General features: G+C 37.9%; 1 protein-coding gene across 2 annotated transcripts in view; it reads right to left on the bottom strand.

Moving 5' to 3' along the window:
• DMBT1 (deleted in malignant brain tumors 1) overlaps nt 1-3,098 on the bottom strand; it is a 53,058-nt gene extending 49,960 nt beyond the window's left edge. For both annotated transcript variants that reach the window (XM_088131896.1, XM_088131897.1), the window contains exons 1-3: nt 2,992-3,098; nt 1,827-1,880; nt 228-248 (exon numbers count right to left, since the gene is read on the bottom strand). In XM_088131896.1, coding sequence (XP_087988022.1) covers nt 228-248; nt 1,827-1,880; nt 2,992-3,040 — 124 coding nt within the window. In that variant the 5' untranslated portion in view covers nt 3,041-3,098. The remainder of the gene's footprint in view (nt 1-227; nt 249-1,826; nt 1,881-2,991) is intronic.
• Nucleotides 3,099-20,879: the final 17,781 nt, after the last annotated feature.

The following is a 20,879-nucleotide window of genomic DNA, read 5'->3' as shown; positions in this document are numbered from 1 at the left end:
AACTTTATCAGAAGTCTGAACAATCCCACCTCTTTCATTTCCAAATCCTCAGCTTCAATCTTTATTAGTCTAATGCAACCTTCCCAAATGGCAGCCTCCAGACATGCCATGACTACAGCTCCCAGAATTCCAGTCGTTGTGCTCTGGTTGCACTTGGAAGAAAGGGGTTGGGAAGGGCTGATCTAATAGATCTAACTCAAACCAGCGTAAAATGTTTGCAAACTTACCATCATAGTATGGTGTTGTGGCTGGAAAATAAACAAATAAAATAATATATTAGTGATCTGCAGGAACGCCTCTTTTATGGCAAACTTGCAACAAATCAGAATGTAATATTTTTCTTCCCTCTAACTAATTTAAATATTGTTAGAAAGAATACTCCTTGAGAATAGATGAAAATTATACACATCTCTGTAGGGGAAAGTCTTGTTTTCGTAAGCAGTTCATTTATTAAATAAAGTTTTAGTCTCTGATAGTATAATAATGTGTTAATGCTGCTTAATTTTTAATGTTTTTATTGCTTTTACTTTCTGTTACTCTTTTAATGTTTACCTTGTTTTATTCTGTGTTTTGTATTGTATATTACAAAAGGTCTTAAGGTGTTCTTTTATTAACTGCTTTAATACATACTTCTAAACTGCAATTTTAGTTTTTAAATGTAAAGCATTTCAAGATTTCCTTTAATGGGAGTAGCATAGAAATATTTCAAATAAATAAAATAAAATAGTGTCTTTTATTTAGGGATATTCCAGGCATTTCTCATGAAGCTGGTGAATGGAAACATTTCCTGGTCCCATTTATCTGGTTGCCAGTATACGTACAAGCTAAAATGGTTAAATTCTCAGTGGTAATCCCTGAAAGGCCAAAAGGATATTAACTTTTATAGTTCAAACCTTTTGCACTGTCTTCCAATAGAGGAATTCATTCCCATGTACAATTCAACATCTGAGAAGAGGTGAGTACACAACCCTTCTCCTTATCTTGTATTGGAGATGCCACTGAAAACCCAGTTCCCTTACATGGCAGCTGATCCCACATTATCAGGATTTCAGCTTCTATGTTTGTAGTTACCCAAAGATCCCTGCAGTGGCTTTTCCTGTTTTTCTGGGTAATAAAATACAGTAGCTATGCATACACATTCATGTTCAGTCAGCCAGAAACGTAACCTGAAACAGCCACCTGAGTCTAAAAAAAGACATAGCTGCTTTAATGATTTGGGGAAAAAGTGCTTTATACATGTTCCCATGAATTCTCAAGCTCCTCTTTCAAAGATTTGTACATCTCTCTTAATCCTACAGAAATAAGTCTCTGACTCACTTCACCTGAGTGATTCTCACACTGGAGGAGGATTGATGTGGTTCACACAGGGACTGTGGTTCAGTCCAAAGCCAGTTGCCTCAACAATCAGTTCTCCATTTGAATTGGTGCATGATGGATGAGTCACATGACCCAGTTCACATAATAAGGCAATTGAAAAAGAGTCAGGATGATGCTGGGAGACGTTATCTGTGCTCTGTCACTATCACATATTTGAAATTATCATTGAGACAAATTTAGAAGGAAATTTGCTTCAAGGATTAAAAAAGGATATTGCTACTGCCCGAGGATGGAACGGCACAGGCTTCCATGCCTAAATGGAAGTAATATATACTCCGCATCTACCGTATGGTCTGCTTATTCTGGCCATCTGGAGAGAACTATATCATCTGAGGAGGACTATGGGCAGTAAAAAAATGTGCAAGCATGGCAGTATCACCAGAGTGACTCATAACATATTGTAGAACAGCAGCAGCAACAATGCCATTTAGAAAAAGCAAAGGACTTACTGGTAGAAGTTACTTCTGTGGTGGTGGTTGTTGTTAATTCTATTGCAGAATTACCTGTAGAAACAATAATATAATCACAGTTTAAATGAGTTTAGATAACATTGCAAAAAAAAAAAAAATCCAGTTAATTTTGAATGAATAAATCATGTAAACCAGAAGGCACAAGTGAATGTTTACGAACTACTCTGACAACCAAACCCTAACAATATAACCAACTGTATCTCATGCCTCATTTACCTTACCCGTTTTATACATTGGTCAAATAAACAATTATGATAAAGAAAATAATGCAGAGCAAGAATGCAGCTCAAGTTACATGTGTGTATAATAGCAATGAAGTACAAAAAACATATAAATTCTTCTCTCTCTGCCAAACAGAAGAGGATGCAAACCCAAATCCTCTTTAGTTGGTTTGGATAATATAAGGCAAATTTTCTCTTCCCGTAGCTGCTATCGAAAAATGGCTTCAAGCAGGCAAAATACTATGTCCAGAAGCCCAAACGAACAGGTTGATTAAACTAAAATTCAGGAATTGCCATGTAGGTTCAGTCCTAGATCCTGTACTGTTCAAAAAAGCTTGGTTAATAGGCAGGAAATGAATAAAGATTCAAAGTGAGGAGCTCTGATCACTGAAAGATTCTTAATAACTTAAAAAGACACCCCAAAATTTGTAGAGAGTGGTATACAAGCTAAACCATATATTTGAAGTAAAACTCTGTAATAAGAGAAAAACAGATTATATTAACTTGCAGAACTTGGAAGTTTAAGGGATGAGCAGAGTTCATTTTGCTGTATTGTAACATTTAAATATACAATGATTCATGATATAGTTTTCTATAACATTAAATTCTATAAAGTTAAATTCCTATAAAGTTAAATATACAGTGATTCATGATATACTTTCCTATAAAGCTAAATTCTATAATTCAGATCAGTTGTAAAACTTTATATGGAATCAGATCACTGTTTCATTTGCTTTCTAATAGTGAACATATTTAACTGAAGATACACAGAATGCAGAGGGTTGATGAGATTCAGTTTTAGCTGTGCCCTTTTGGGGAACTTTGCAAAACAGTCCCATTTTGGGGAACTTGGACGAAGAAACCTAACCCATCTACTACACTCTATGGCAATCACGCTGGAGAAGATTAGGCATAGAGGTTACCTGAAAGCACTAACAGCACCATCCAAGAGAGCATCACCATGGTCTCCATCTTCCCAACACGTCTCTCCAGGGTGCAGGCACAGCAACACCTCAATTTAAAAGCTTGTGATAATGCATAGGTGTGGTTCTCTACTTCATTCACTTTGCCTTTGTCATAATTTTATGATGATGTGTTTGATTTATCAATCCTCAGTTTACTTGTACATTTTCTTTGTCTGCCAACAGGTATAACATTACAGTGATAACAATTTTCCATGACCTATAGAGAAGCATTACTCCACACACACACACACACACACACACACACATAAAGATTACTTCCTTTGATTGTAAACTATTTCCCTGTGATAAAAAAAAGCTCTTGAGCTGTGCCCCAGATTGTAGAGTCCAAAGAACAAACTCTAACCAGGCAAAATCAACTCAGTTGAAAAGATAGAATAGACCTGCATAATCTGAAGTCTCTCATGGTCATGGGTCAGCTTTCAAAGGCCATCAGCAGTTGTTGCCAAAGCTTAAATATTTAAGGGGGTGGAGAGGAAAATTATTATTTGTTGTGTGTGTGAGACTCATTTTTTAAAAAAATATGAAATTCCATCATAAACATACAGTATAGTTACTTTACATTCTTGAAGCTGATAGTAAAGAATAAAGGGAATAAATACAGAAAAGGGAGATACCAAAATAATGTAAAAAAGTAAAACTTCATAAGGAAGATAGGTCGTTTTCCTCTTCCATTGTCCCTAGCTATTTATCACCACTTAAGTATTTATACTTTTCTTGAAATATTGGAAATTGTTGCTTATATTTATTTAAATCATTTCATATGATGTGTTTTAGTTGATCTTTCAACTCTTTTTCTCAAAAAGTGTATTCCAAATATCTAAACCTGTAGGGCAAAATTCTTATATAGAGAATAATGATATTTACTTTCTATTTACTATAAACATGCCATTCAACAGCCTCACCTCAGTTTAGATAAGTAAGGTTTTGACTCAAGGGCGACCCAACGTTGTTTAAAAAAAACGCAAGAAGAGAATCACCATGATACCTAGGCAAACTGCATCTCAGTCACTGATACTATAAAAAGCCGCATTCATCACTGTCCACAAGTAGCAACTCCACTTACATTTTTTTAAAAATATGGGTGCATGGAGGAGGGGAGGGCAATTGTCTGAATTCTTGGGAAGAAATATGAACATTTAATCCAGCCTGAACATCATAGTAATTCCCATAGATTAGAATTGTGAGAAGGCCCTGTTTTAATGTCAAAAGGGTTGTTTCAAGTGCAGAACAAACACCCTTCTTTCGTTTCAAGTGAGGAAAAAAACCCTGCCATTACAAATGTCATGCTTCACTTTTCTGTGCTTGGGCAATATAATTGGGCAATGTAACTGGAATTCATCTTTCCCATTGCTGCACCTTGCTCATGTTCATGTGCGCTGTTGGTGCAGTCCATGATGTATTTGCCTGTAAAGAGGGTGTGTGTGTGTTGTCTGTATATCTTTGTTTTTAACAAAGGATTTGTGCATATCTTGTGATTTCTTTTTTGTTCTGTGAAGGGTGTTTTAGGTTATAAAAATTGTACTTAGGCAGAAAAGCTCCTCCCTCCCTCCCTCCCTCCCTCCCTCCCTCCCTCCCTCCCTTCTTTCTTTCTTTCTTTCTTTCTTTCTTTCTTTCTTTCTTTCTTTCTTTCTTTCTTTCTTTCTTTCTTTCTTCTTCTAGCAACAGTTGCAACCTTTGGACCTTTTTTTGTTCAGAGCCCAGATTTCTGTTTCGTGAGCACTCCTCCCAAAGACCATGTAATCAATCAACTGGAGGAAGTATCCTTTGGCTGCGTGCAAAGAAATAAAGATAAAATAAACATCAAGGCTGCATTTTCACACACAGCTAATCCAATCTTCTGTTATCCTTGAATAAATGACTTATCTGGTGAAACAGCAGTATGCATCACAATGCAAGTTACATTGGAGCAGCCATCTTCCTCTTCAGTGGAGACTGGTTAACTATCTTTTAGCTTTTGTTTTGTTTTGAATTATTGGAGAAAAGAGTAAATCTACCCTTGCCCAAGGCCAACTTGGATTGAAACTGCAAGAGAAGATTTGCAAAAGACTTCTTTTTCCTTCCCCTTCCTTTCCTTATCCCACCCACAGACACAAACCAGTATTGGTCACCTAACTTTGCTGCTACTAGCTGGGATGGGAAATTGTGACACATAATCCCCTTCCTGAAATAGCTGATGGTTGCTGACATCTTAAGGGGAAAACACAGCTAACCACAGATGAAGCCTATCTAATGCATGGGCTGAGTAGACATCGAGGGTGACATAATGGGAACTTAGCAGAATAAAAAGCATCACCAGGGAATATTTCTACCATGGTAAGATGCAAATGAGTAAAAGCCCAGAAAGAGATGGAAGAAGGTTAACAAAAGTAAACAGAACTGGCCTCATCTGACAAATCCTAGGCATTTGATAACAGTAGACAATGTGAAAACACGGAAAGGAAAGCCAAAGGAAAGGAACATTTGCAGACAATGGAGAAGATGTGTCTAAGGAAAACCATAGCAGATGGGATATTTTGATAAAAGATGTTCCAGCCAGCTGACGGGAACATGATGTTCTTAGGACTATAAATTTGGCACTTGACTGACAGATGAGAAAAGCAACTTCTTACAGAAGAAAAAAACAAAGAGGACTGGAAACATTGGCAGTCAACAGGAAACTCCTTTCTTTGGAGGAAGACAGGAAAGTGCTGTCATTTCAGAAACATATTTCAATATGTTTTCTCCTGACAATTTTCAGCAAACGTACTAACATGTCAGCTCTACCACTAAGGAGAATAAGTCAGCAGCGTCTGGAAGCTAAGTCTGGCTGTGAGGTTGGAGATCAGGGCTGGCTGTGTCTATTAGCCAGCTCTGCATTATTTAAGATAACTTGCTGCTTCTGGGTGGAACAGTAAATACTTTTTACTGGAGTATGACTCAGCTGCCAATCCACTCATGTTCTAGTTGAAGGAACCACATTGTCCTGTCCTTGGCCCACTCTGCATGTCAACATTTGAGAAAGCAAAAGGGTCTGCATGTTTCTCCTTTATCCATCATCATCTACATAAAGAGTTTACTATAGGTTGCAAAATATTAAGACATAAAAGGAAGAAGATTTGAAGCAGGTGGACAACTTCTGGTTCAAGAAAATACGAATGTGAAAATCATTCATCAAAGAGAAGGGCAGGTAGAGGAGCAGTTCTCAATCTGGTGCCCTCCATATGTGTTGAAACCAGACAGGGAGGGCTAAATTAAAATGATGTGTATCATATTATACAGTATGAATGAAATGAAGTGCACAACGATTGTTGAATTTAAAAAAAATGCTTATCAGTCTGGAAATTCATAGCCAGGCCTTCCTGCAAACTTCCATTTCAGACTGTTCCATAATAATTTATGGCACCATTATAAAGCGATGGTTTTAAAATCAGATTTATATTTAGATCTGTTTTATTTACATAGGATCTAGCTTCTTAAAAAATGAAAAGAGATTACCAGTTAAGTTTCAAGAAAACAATATCCTATGCAATATATTTTATTTTGAAAAACAGATGGTGGTGAGGAATTATTATGTAAATCCAGCCTTCCCCAACGTTGAACCAAGCAAGATGCCTGGTCTCAGAATTCTCCAGCTAGCATGGTGTTGATTCTCATGATAGTTGTCAGGAGATATACTGATCCTCCTGGCACACCCAGCTGGGGCATTTTCAATCTTTGTACCAAAGCCTTTTCTCTTCAGCCCATCCCTTGGAAAATAAAAAAAGTGTGTGCAATCTTTTGGACAATGCCCAAAAATACAGAATTTAAAGAACATTGTGCCAATCTTGACTCATAAAAAGTGGTAGTGTAGCTGTAATGGGCAATTTCCTTGTTAAGCAATGAAGCCAAATCTCTAGATATAAAAAAGGAACTCGTTGGGGAAAGGGAAGTATAAGAAAAATAAGGGAATTGTCAGTCAACAATTACAATATAATCAGCTTAGCTAAATTAGTTATACATTACCTCCTTGAACAAGCTTTTATATTTCAACACACGTTCACCGTATGTTGGAGAGAGCCCACCAGGGCCTTTGTGGATGTTGATAAGTAGGTCTTTGTTTCTCTCTCTCTCTCTCTCTCTCTCTCTCTCTCTCTCTCATATCACTCAGTTTTGTAGAATACAGAGGATAGTGAAAGCCAATATCTTTGCCCAATCAAGGAGAATGCTGTATCTATAATATCTTGGGTCTGACCAGCAATCAGAATTTATCTAGAGGCAAAACTGTTTCCTAATGATCCATGGTGGAATTATTAAAGTGCCATCTAATTTTACCAGTTGTGCTGTTATATAAAAATTACATGAGAGAGGCTGGTTTTGAGAAACAAGAGCTAAAATACCATAGGCCTCTCAACAGGGGGTCAATTCATGTTATGTTTTGGGAAGCACTAAAGTATACACTAGAGGGATACCACACATGGCCATTGCTGAAAGCTCTGGCAGTTGAAGGCTGCAGAATGTGTGCAAATGTGAGGGCTGAAGTTGGAAAGGCCAGAAGCAAGGAGGCAGAGATCAGACAAGATGGTTATCAAAACATGCTGTGGGTGCCCTCCACCAGCAGGAAGTCCATTGCCCCTTAAGTATGAGATAAAGTGATATAAGATTAAAACTTTGGGCTGCTAAAAAAAAAGAAAGGCTTAATGACTTAATTCTGTAGTAGCTGATTGACTTCATGACCTCTTATATTTGCTATAAAAACACCAAGCCTAGCTGAGTTCTATCCTAAATTCCTTCTCTGCTACCTTTTGAGTGCTCGTTGAGTTTCTAGAGAGAGATTTACTGCTGTGCCCTAGGTAAAGCTCTGATAAATAGAAAGGTATATATTAATCTAATATTAATATATTAGATTAATTAATATTAATATTCTTAATATTCTTTGGCCAGCTGCTGTTTCTGGGATTCTTATACATAATGTTTAGTGTTAAAACTCAGAATGCTGAGTGGGTTGAATGGTGTGATGGGCTTTCTGACATGAGCAGCTGGTCAATGAGATTTATTATCTTACTAAACTCTCTTCTCGTCAGAATCTTTTAGGTGACAAGATTAACATTGGGCTTCATTCATTCTCTCAACTCTGAACTACCCACAAGCTCTAACTGTGATCTCTTGTATGCTAATGGAGGAACACTTCTCAGTTGGTCCTGCCAACACAACTGGGAGCTCAATTCAACTTTCAACATTCTAAATCTGGCCTCAGGACTGCCTTATTTTTAACTACGACACAATTGGGACAAATTTAAGTCTCCTGAAAATGAGTCAATATGTACCAGGTCAACACATAGCTCTGGCCCAAATTTTTTACTTCTCTAAAACAGGGAGGAATATGGTAAGACTACAAATGCTACTTTCTCTGTGCCAAATTTTTACTCCATGGTTTGCCTGTTTTGTGACATTGTATTTCTTTACATCTCATTGTGTCATCCTGCTTCCCTAATAAACCAAATATTGCAATCAACCGACCACCTGAAAACCAATTCCTGCCAGTGATGAAGGGATCCTTTCTAGGAGAGACAACGCTTGTCAGCCAATTATGGCAACTCTCCTGACGTTCCAGGAAAGCCAGCACAGGTGGAAATCATGAAGCAGTGGGACCCAAGAAAAGCAAGTGGGAAGAGAAATTCATTTTGAACACAGGTTTTTAAATTGTTTTTAAATTGGAATAGGACACTTTCTCCCTTGATTTGGACAACTTCTCAATGGGTTATTTGCTAGATAGTTTGGAAACTGTTGCGCTGTTCTTTCTTAATCTCTGCTATCTCTGCCCTAAAAGAGATAGAGATCTATTTTAAATATATATCATTATAAAACTCTTTAAGATATCCAACTGAAATTTACCAGGGTTAAAAGTTCTCTAGAGGATTTACCATCTATGCTATTTTCACCCCATTCTGTCAAAATGCGAAGCTGCTTCAGGCAACTTGAAGTTTCCCCATTATATCCTGAGTTGATTTTTTTTTAAATTGAAATTTGAATCAGGTTGCCATTGAATCCAGAATGACAAACGTGAATCAAATCATAGCCTCTTCAAATCCCCAATCTCCAGATCCAATCAATTTGGGTCCAATTTGTGCAGACATAATAAAAATGCACTGTAAATAGTATCATGCAGGCTTGCAAATAAATTAGTTAAACATGGGTATTTTTTCTTGCTTCTTGCAGCAATAATCAAAATGAGGAAGGTTGTTATGTGCTTAAAGTTACAGGTTCAAGTCTTGGCATTTTTGCTTAGAAGTTTAGTGAAAGCTGTATGCTTAAGTGTCTGGAGATGCTATATTTCCTGGATCTTCTAATATTTTTGATCATGGATAAGCTCTCAGGTTTAGAGTTGGAAGCTGGTGATAATGGAGGTGATAATGAATGTTTAGAGACTAATGTTCAGCCCTACAGCATTTAGAGTTAAAGGGATTCCACAGGATTTTGTATTTAGATGTATAATCGTTTATGGATTTAGGTTGAGGGGTTACTAATATTTTAATAATCCACAAGTTTATTTCCATGTAGCTATTTCTGCAATAACTTTTGCAATAATAATCTTAAGAACATTGTTCCAGTGTTCTCTGGGGGCAATTACACAAGCAACTGATCAGGGCTAGTGAACCTTAAGTGTATGAAAAAAAGTGGCTTTAGGTAAACTTAGTGCTGTGTGGATAAGTTGATGGGGCTGTGGTACTCATAAATTGCTTCCATCAATAAGAAAAATCAATAATAAATTTGCCTACTGTAGTCATAAATTACCTTCATCAATAAGGAAATTCTCACCTTTGAACAAGGTCCTGTCCTTTCAAACAACAAAGTATTGCGACACCTGGGAAAGGAAATCTTTTATAAGTAAATAAAAGCAAGCAAGCTCTGAGATAAAAGACCTTTCACATACATTTTGCAAAATGGTACAAAACTTCAAAGTAGGAAATACACACTTTCATTAGAGTCAGTTCTTTATGCATTTTAAGGCACCTCCACATAGATTGTTTCTATCTAATGCAGCATTTTCAACAGAATGAGCATATAATTTTACATCCAACAAAAGGCACATTATTCTGCATGAACTGGCAGTTGAAGAGGTCTGTCACTATTTCCACACATGAGTAACTAGCTATAAAATATATATTAAGGAATTGAACGGAGTTTTTCTTTGAAGGGAACCTCTTTACAGATATCCTAAATCAGAGAGATGCAAACTTAACAGCACCACCCCACCTACCGGAAATGATAAACAAATTTGTGTGATTGCCACAAATAAAACTAGTTATTTTATTGGGGTTAGGATTGGGCAAGAAGTAAATATTCTGCTTTGAATGATTAAAGTTTGGTGTCGATAATACTGACTTATTGGCTTAACTCTTCTCAAAGTCTGTGATAGGGCAGGTGCTCCTTGGGGCTTGCACAAGCAAAGTGAAGAACAAAGCCAAGAGCAAAATGTGTCAGTGATCCCACTGGGCCCGTGCAATGCCGGTCAGTGTGGAAAACAAAAATTAGGAGCCCTCCATTTGTGACACAACTCTCTAGGGATCCTGACTTACAGTTTGAGAAACCCCACCCTAGATCATAAGTCAAACCTCTTCAAAATTTAACACACTTGTACCACCTGTCAAAAAATGTCTACTTATGAAGGACAATCCATATTATATATTATATAACAAAGGGCAGTGATACCCATGCCAACTTGCTAAACTGATCTAAAATTAAAGGTGTCTAGCATTTCCCAACGATTAATGTATCAATGTAGAGAAAAGATAGCAATTTGAAAGAATGGAAAAAGCAGTGTAGCATTCAAAACAGAGCAAGGCAGAGATGGCCATGTTTAATCCCAACTCAGAGACCAACCTCGAAAGTACATGCTTTATTTGTCTACAAAAGCATGGAAGAGGGTGTTCAAATTTTCCTAGAAAGGGAGCCCCCTTAATCTGGGGACTGCTACAGAAAAGGCTCCAGTAAAGATAATCCCATTTCCTTCTCCCCAGGATGAACTTTTTGACAGAGGCAGATTTTAAGAGTTCAGGGAGGCAGAGAGGGGTTGCTTGTTGTAGGTTTATAGTTAGCCCACTTCATCTTAATTTTGGGACCCAAAGACAGTCAAAATGCATCAGCAGGCTGCAATCAGATCACCATTCCACCCTCTGGCTGAAAACAGCATGGTCTGGTCAGACACTGAGAAAAGTGCAAGATGTGCTGTGCACTGTGCATGTGCTGTGACAATGCTAGATGGTATTCCTAGTTCCAAATTGATTGTATGTTATTCCTTGGAGCTAATAATGGCTGACACATTTTTCCAAATTTTAGTGATAAATCTGGTCCCAGTATGAGTTTTCTTTAAAAAAAAAAATGGTATTGAGTGGGCACAACTCCACATCTGTTAACTAGTTCATATCATCATCATCATCATCATCATCATCGTCATCATCATCATCAATCATCCTTGGATGACACTTAGAAAATCTGTATATTGACAAAATTTCTACCTGTCAATTACAGAAGGCCACACTCCTTGGATCTGCACATATACTATGCAGATACATTACGACACCCTAGGTTCTTGGGAAGACCTCAGTGCAAATGAAGGCCAACACCAGCTAAGGAACTGGCAGCTGTGATTTTACATTGATTTTTTATTATTATTATTATTATTATTATTATTATTATTATTATTATTATTATTAAAATTTATATCCCTCCTGACTCCCAGCAACCTCAGATATCATCTAGTTCAACTCTGTACATTTTTCATTTTGTGTGTATGATATCTAATAATTAAAAAAAATACAACAGTAAAGCTAGATCAATTTAGAAATTAAAATGTAACAGGCTTCCCTTCATAAATATGAAATGATTTAGTAATTTTCCCTTCATTATTTTCTTCTCTGCTCCAATTCAGGGCTAGGTTTATTGTTGAAACCAATGAGGGAATCATCCAAAGGAAACAGCTACCAATTTGTTGAAATGGGAGTAAATTCTTAGTTATTAAATGAATGGTACATTTACGGCAAAGACTACCAAGAGATTCCAGTGGGATTCTCTGCCTTAGGCACCAAAATATTCTGGTCAATCTGGGTTACTATTGCCTTGAGTTGGGAAATTGAGGAGGGCATATTTCTAATCCATCTCAAGCAATATGGCATTGTGGGCCAGCCTTGCTTCAGTCAAATCCTCTAGCAAGAGTGTATTAATAGGATGTGCACATCATGGTCCATTCTTAACCACTGTGATGCCACCTCAATGAAATGTGTGTGGTGATGTCATGACACAAGCTCCTCCCCTTATACTTGGTTTTAAAAATTGTTTTTGTTGTTCAGTCGTTAAGTCATGTCCGACTCTTCGCGACCACGTGAACCATATCGTGCTAGGCCTTCCTGTCCTTCACAAACTCCCGGAGTTTGCTCAATTTCATGTTCATTGCTTCAGTGATGCTATCTAACCATCTCATCCTCTCCCTTCCCCTTCTCTTTTTGCCTTCAATCTTTCCCAGCATCAGGGTCTTTTCCAAAGAGTCCTCTCTTCACATTAGGTAGCCAAAGTATCTGAGCTTGAGCTTCATTATCAATCCTTCCAATGAGCAGTCAGGGTTGATTTCCTTTAAGATTGACTGTTTTGACCTCCTAGCAGTCCAAGGGACTTCTAAGAGTCTTCTCCAACACCACAGTTCAAAGGCATCAGTTCTTAAAAATACTTTTTATTAAAGAGTTTTACAATACTAAAAGATAATACAAACTGAAATAAAAAAAGAGGAAAGAATAGAAAGAAAAGAAATAGAAAGTGCAAAAGAAAATGAAGAGAAAAGAAATAGAGAAAAGAATATTTAAAGAAGCAACTCCCAATCTTCCTTGCAACAAATACAGGCAAATTAAAATTTCCCCCTATGAAATTATGTACATAGTTCACTTCTTCCCATAACCCCCCCCCCCCGCATCCATTCACAAATCCCAAAATCATTGTCATTTCTGTCCAAGTGTCAGCAAGAAATCTATAAAGGATTTCCAGAATTTTATAAAAAATATTTCATATTTTAACCCTGATCAAACAAGTCAACCTTATATTCCTTTCTCTTGCTCTGACAATCTTAATTTTTAATTTATTGTGTTGCTGTCGTAGGATTGAATCTCCATTCAAATTTTCTTTTACCCATCTCAAAGATTCCTTCAAGATTTTAGAAACCCTCTTTTGCAAATCCAAAGATAAGTCCCTGCCCAGGTTCTTTTTAATCTCTTGCTTTATCATTTGTATTTCCACTTTGACTGTCATTTATGTTTTATAATCCACAGTTTCTTTATTTTCCAATATTTCTACATCAGCTAGGATTTGTATTCCTCTTCATCCTGTCTGTCCATAAATTCTTTCATATTATTGTCTGTCACATCTTTCACTTCTTCTTTACAATCTTCTTCAAAAAATGCATTTACAGGTACAGAAATTATTGCTGTCAGTTTAATTACAAGTTTCTCTCCCAGTTCTTCAAAAATCCTTTGAAATGTCTCATGCATCATACTTTGCCTGTCATTTTATAAATTTCACCTTTCTTTTTCCTGCCTGGAAATTTAGTCCCCTCTAGTGTCCCATTTTTATATTCACAAAGTCTCAAGTTTCTTTGTTGTTTTATTTTCAATTTTCAACCAATGATCTCATTCCCAATAGAATAAACAATTTGCGTTCCCACAGAAAGATTGTTTTGTTTACTCAATTTTTCAAAAATCTTAGCAAAATTTCTTATATTCCAAATTCATCTGGTCCCTTAATTCTTTAAAAACTTTCTTAGATTAAATTCTTATTTAGCTTTTTGCCATTTTGTTTTATCTTCTTTAAGTTCTTTAAACTGTTAGTTTTTCTTCTGTTTTGGGATGAAGTTTTATTCACCAGGTAGTTTTTCAAACTTGTTGTTTGGAAGACCTCTTTTAACTGTAAAATAAGGGATTAGAAAGTGAGGTGGATGAATCCAGTGTCCTTAAAGGCTCGCCATGGTTGAGACCTTGATGGCTTGCCTTGTCTCCCTGTGCTCAGACCTGCAGGCCAACCACTATCCTGTGGTCTCCTCACAAGGAACAGCCATACAGAGCACAAGTGGGCAATCTCTCATCCTCTTCTTGTCCAGATAGGTTTCTTTGGACTGAGCTTGGTGCCAGTCCATCAATTGTCACTGTGGTGTCATCTCTGCTCTTTTGGAGACATCTAGTTTGCCATTTTCCTAATTTGGAGGTCACGTTCCATCCTTTTGCACTTGATGCCACATGCAGACAAGTACAGGGCAGCGCTTGTGTTGTGATTTCATCACTTGACTGTCTTGACTCCCTTCTGTCCATGTCCATGGCACATGCAATGATGTGAAATTTGTCAAATAATTATGCAAGAAGAGTTTATTCAAGAGTTTATATTCTCCATCTCCATCTATAATACAGAGGGACAACTCACTATTTTCATTCAGGGCCTGCACTATGTTTCTTCCAGCCTCTGACTACCATCAAGAACGTTGCAGTAATGCAGTGATCACTGGAGAGGGCAAGACAGAAATTTTCAATCCTTTTGAGAAGGATTGGTTAGTTTAAAAAAAAGAAATAGGTGCTTTATGAACTACATGGGCTCTAGTTAAGAAAGAGCAACTGTGTGTGTATTTATCACAACAATTCAGTGATGGTATTGGGGAGGGTGAGGTCTGGAGGCATAAAATAGGAACTGGCCTATAGAGATAGACCTCTAGACACTAATACCCACCAGAAATATTAAGACTAGTTTTGAAACCCAGACAGCAAGGACAAAGAATAAGCCAGGGGGCACTTTTTCAGGGTTATAATTATAATAATAATTATTACTGTGTGTGTGTGTGTGTGTGTGTGTGCACATGTATGTGCACATGTGTGTGCATGTGCAATCCTGGCACCATCTCTGTGGAGTGGAGTCACAAGATTGGTTTAAATTTTAACTTTTTTAACATTCAGTGGAGAATTAAATTAAGCAAGATGATGTTTATGTGATATTTCAAAGGGTTATTTATATTTTCAATTCCTTTAACATTCAAAGAAGGAAAGTAAACAAGATGATGTGAATTTGGTATTTGAAATGATTATTTATTATCTTATATATACATATTTATCTTCTCTTTTCTGAAGCTCAGAGCAAAGATAGGTGGTGTTTACTCAGTTTCTCTTTAAAGACAAGAACATTTATAATTCATTTTTTAAATGCCCATCTATGAGTTTATTGGGTTGAACTGGATCTTTGGTTTCACACGAAGGTGGGTTCTTATATTGCAAAAGTACTCATGGTAGATAGTAGATTTTTTTTAAGTTAATAATAAATTTAAATTTAAGCACTGAAAACATTTGATATGTAGTTGATAGGTAGTCCAGGAACAATAAAACCAGTGAGAAACCTATGTGGGTTATCAAAGGATCATGTTTTTCATTAACATTAATTGTCAAACCATAAACAACTATGCGTCTACTGTATGTCATATACCATATTGTAAATGAATGCAGACAGACATAATCTGACTGACTAAGAGTTTGTGTTTTTAAAGCCTTGTATCTGTGTGGTACCTGGGTTTTTTTTTTTCAAACCCTGTGTTTGAAAAACCTATATTCCTCTTACAAATATATCCAATAACACTGAAGGTCAGTATTTGTGTGTATGGTATTTATACATTTAGCTAGCTCTATCAAACACTTCGCCATGTACCAAAGAGCAGATCTCTGCTCCCTCAATCTGCATGGAGGAAAAGTAGAGGAAGGTATAAATGAAAAGACTATGAATTCTCACATATTTTTAATATGTGTGTGCATTAGCTTGGTTGAATGAGGGTACAGAGAAATGTCTGTTTAGCATCTGGTAATATTAAATATGCTATGCTGATGACCCTACCCTGTGTAAGGTTTGCCCCGTTCGACAGAGAAACTCTCGTGACACGTGTGGTTCACAAAGAAGGTTTACTCATGCGTAACGTAGCAGTCACAAGCAAAGCCAGGACTGGCTTGGTACAATTGCATCACTTGTTATATTCCCCCCTTCCCGCACTTTTTTCCCGCCCCGCGATCACGTTGCAGCTGCGGATTATGGGCCCCCAATAATCCCCCTTGATTGTTCATGATGGCAGGATCAGTCAGGGTCTATTGTCCTTGATTGCCAGTCCCCCTCCGGCTGGGTTGGTTCCTCCCCGTTACGTGCAAGCTCGCGGGTTCTGTGCTGCGTTGCGATCTTGTTTCGCTGCCTGCGGCCCCGTTCATTGTTGGCTCGCGCCGTTATCAGTTTATAGTTAAAAGCTTCCGCTGCGGTTTTCCTGTTTGGCTGGGCGCAGGTGGCCCGTTAATTAGCGGCGCTTTCAGTTCCTCTTTTCCCCGCTAGCTACCGTCGGTGGATTCCACGTGGTCTGGCTGCGAGCTTCCCTGAAGCCCCGTGCTTCCCTGAAGCCTCGTGCTGACCGAACCTGACACCCTGATAGCTGAAAGCGCAAAGGATCTGCAAGCCCTAGTAATAAAAATCAAGGAGTACAGTGAAAAAAAGGGAACTAAAATTAAATATAAAGAACACCAAACTAATGACAACAGGTATAATAACCAGCCTCAGAACTGACAGTGAAGACATCAAAATGGTGGATAGCTTCTACCTTTTAGGATCAACCATCAACAGTAAAGGAACAAGCAGTCAGGAAATACGTGTGATGGAATGTGTCTACAAAGAGGAGGAGGGTGATGTGGTGAATAGCAACAGAGAGCAAGGCTGCCAGGAAGGAGGGGGTGCATTCCAGGAAGGGCAAGAAGACAAAAGACAACACAGTCCAGAGATGGAACATGGGAAGCATAAGAGGTTCAGGATAGCCACTCCCTAGAATCCCCCAGGGTATATCTACTAGTTGCAGTAGTATAGATTTAGTCTGGCAAGATTCTGTCTCTATGGTGTAAGTAAATAAAGGAACTTAACTGGATTGTTTCACTGTTTCACCGTTGTTCTTGGGCTGGGCCTGATGATACACCGCAGACTAGCACTTGGTAGAGCAGCCATGAAAGTCTTGGAAAAGATATTCAAATACTATGATGTGTCTATACCTACAAAGATTAGAATCATGCAAGCCATGGTACTCTATGGAAGTGACAGTTGGACTTTGAAGAAGCAAGATAGAAAGAGTATTGATGCTTTTGAACTTTGGTGTTGAAGAAGACTCCTGAGAATACCATGGACAGCCAAGAAAACAAACTAATGGATCACTGAACAAATGAACCAGAGTTCTTACTCGAGGCAAAAATGACCAGGCTCAAATTATCCTACTTTGGACACATGGTGTGGAGGCCTAGCTCTTTGGAGAAGGCTCTAATGCTGGGAAAGGTGGAAAGAAAAAGAAGAGGATGACCAGCAGCAAGGTGGAGAAACTCAGTTACGGTAGCAATGAGTGTACCATTTGAAGAGCTGAAGGATTAAGTTAGGGACAGATCATCATGGAGAAAATCTGTATGGTCACTAAAAGTTGACAACAACTTGATGGCACATAATCATCATTGTCAATATTAAATAATTGGCAAAAATGCTACATTTGGGATTCAACAATTGACATGCAATAGTATTTAATATTTGGCTATATTTGACATTTGGCAACATGCATCTTTATTTGGTTTATGTTAATCTTAAATATTACATATTGCATGTGCCTACCTATCAAATCAAAATAGCAAGGAAGCTATAGCAAATATTTAGGTAACAACCCAGATTATTTTCAAATGTTTAATGGCAAAACTAGAAATTCTGATAAATCCATATAGCAAGTTTGATTTTGGTCACTTTCCAAGGACAAAGTCCTATCCAGGGCACCATTGTCTGGCTAGCCTGTAACAAGATACAGAATGCAGAAATAATGGACAGAAGAATTTGTAGGTAGTCCAAAACCCATGCACAAGATTTAAGCAGGTAGGTAAAGAATGTATAAAACCAGAGTCCCAGATACGTGCAAAAATCAAGAATTAGGGCATCAACAATGTAAAAGCTGATACAAAGACACTGTGGTACCATCATTGGGAGTTTTGAAACTAGGGCTGCGAGTAACACCTATGTTTCAGTTGTCAGTCGTTAAGCCATTTAGAATAAAGTCTTCCTTTGGGCTCCCTTTCTGTGGCTGAGTGGAATTTTCTCTACTCACATTCCCTTCTTCACAAGGAGAGACCTATTCTTCAAATCTGCACTGTCTCTTTATCTAAAGTCCCCGTGAGACTGCCTAAGTCTCGTGGTGACTTCATCCTCTCTACCCAACTTGGGCGAAAATTATCTTGAGCTTCCCAATTCTGTTGCTATAGCAAGTGGGTCTTGGGGCACATCCAGGGCTCATCTTCATCTTTTGCACTTGATCTTCGCCTGAAGGCATGGCAGACTGACAGACTCCTTTCCTTTACATCTAAGCTAGGGATTTCCCAGCTTCTGCATTGTGCCGTATCTTAATTACAGCACGACTCAATGTTCTTAAGCAAGCAGGTTTTGCTAATTTACCAAATCATCTTGGCAACGATAAAACTTCTTCTCATAGCTGATTTTAGAGTGCCCTTTGAAGAAAACAAACTTGTAGAGGTCAAATGGTAAGGCAACTTTAGACATAAAATTTAGAAGTGTTGGCAGATCAGTTTAGTTCTGACCAAAATTATAATACAATAATACAATAATAAGTTAAAAATAGACTAAAACTTTAAAATGTTTCATGCCTTAGTTACCTTTTGGCAGTGTTTCCTGCTACACTTATGAAACTATTTTGAAGAAGAAATCTACGTAACATATTTACTTATACAGGATTTCACAATATTAAAGAGACCATTATGAGATAAGAAAGTAAGTATGGGAAAACACCAACTGAGAAAGATTACTTCCTTATGTGTTGTGGTGTCACTGATGTTGTGATCCTGGAACAGTTCTTCATATAACTAGTCTCCAAAAATAAATAAATATAAACACTCATGTTACGGTCCAATGCAGGTTTCTACATAAGTTTTAAGAATCTGGGAATTACTTAAAACGATCGAGATAGCCAGGAAAACTACATTAAAATGGCCAAAGGAAGGAAAAAGACAAATGGCAAACTTTTTTTCACTGTAATAACAGAAAACAAAATTCATAGTGCCCCACAATATGGAGAGGGGTATAATGATAGTGCAGTCATAGGACCTAGATTGCTTTTTAGGGGAAAAAAATAGGTTGTAGCATCAGTAGAAGTGAATATGTGTAGCTCAGGGTTGAACTGTGGAGTCCTTGGGGTTCTCTGAGCTTGGTTCTTTTCTTGCAAACGTTTCATTACCCGGCTAGGTAACATCTTCAGTGCTAAAATGGGATAAGCAAAGGTTACCACCAGGTACACAATCAAGCAGCAAACATGCCAATCAAAGAACTACCAGAGGAGCAAAACAACCCCCCCCCCTTACCAGCACTGGCAAGGCAGGCCACAGCACATAGATAGAGAGCAAACCCCATCTCATTTTAGCACTGAATATGTTACCTGGCCGGGTAATGAAACGTTTGCAAGAAAAGAACCAAGCTCAGAGAACCCCAAGGACTCCACAGGTTGTAGCATCCCAGACTAGACTAACACAGCATATTGTCTCCCAAATTCATAATGAACCTATGAAAGGAAAACATGCCAAATACCAATTCTATATGAGCAGAAGCCACAAGGAAAGTAATCATCCTTTTAAAGTAAAATCTGGTTGGTTTCTAGAAGTATAGTAGTAGAATATCTCCCATGACACTTTGAGGGGTCTAGTTAGATATACTGACAAAAAAATAAATTCCACTTTTATGAAAGTCTACTTTCATGTAGATGTTCTTGGAAGATGTTCCACCTTGATTGATTCAAGGTGAGTGCTATCCATGTCAGACTCTCCTCGGTCAGCTTGTTTAGTGATGATGATGATGATGACGACGGCATGGCTTATTGCTTGCTTGTCATTGGGGTGGGGGTGTCTGGATAATTGCACAGGTCTTTGATAAAAGTTCAGTTATCCAGGAGAATGAATTCCCTCCAACTGATCCGGTTCTGTATTAGAAGGTCTAGGTGAGTTAGATTGAACTGACCCCAGTTTAACTCCTCAGATGAAAAAATGTTTGGGTTAGGGTTAAGTAGGGATTATATTTTGGTGGAACTAAGATTAACACACAATTCTCCATTAGGCATGAAAGCCATCTGGGTAACTTTGCACCAGTCATTCTCTCTCAGCCCAACCCACCTGAGAGGGTTGTTGTTGTGGGGAGAAGAAGAGGCAGGAGTATTAGGTAAGTTCGCCACCTTGAGTTATATATAAACAAGGCAGGATAAAATTATTATTATTATGGTTGGTCGCACAAATATTTAGACTGGGTTTGGCATTTTTATCCACCTATCAAGTCCTTCCCAAGGACCTGGGATAGGTAGGTGTTGTTTGATGGTGTTAAAAATATCAATGTAGGATATAAGTTGTTCCAGGTAAAGCTGCCCTTTGCAATTTGTCAATGTTGATGGTGTTCAAGTGGTACTCCAGAAGATTTGGGATTGCACCTAAGGCACTTACTGGTACTATCTTTGCTTTCTTTTGCCACAGTCGTTCTATTTGCAGGTCTTTGTATTTTGTGATTTTCTCCAGTTCTTTCTCTTCTATTCTGCTGTCTTCAGGTATTGCAATGTCCACTATCCAGATTTTTTTTGTCTTTCTTATCAACAATTGTTAAGTCTCGGGTGTTATGTGGCAGGTGCTTGTCTGTTGGAATTCTAAAGTCCCAGAGCACTTTAGCTTCTTCATTTTCTATGACTTTGCCTGTTTGGTGGTCCCACCAGTTCTTGCTTGCAGGCAAATGGTATTTCTTGAAGATATTCCAGTGCACCGTTGTTG

This window comes from Python bivittatus, unplaced genomic scaffold, assembly GCF_059951505.1.
Source record: "Python bivittatus isolate LINGU-HERP-01145 unplaced genomic scaffold, Pbiv_v1 ctg000980_np1212, whole genome shotgun sequence".
In the NCBI taxonomy this organism is placed as follows: domain Eukaryota; kingdom Metazoa; phylum Chordata; class Lepidosauria; order Squamata; family Pythonidae; genus Python; species Python bivittatus.
This window is presented reverse-complemented; position numbering and strand designations above follow the sequence as displayed.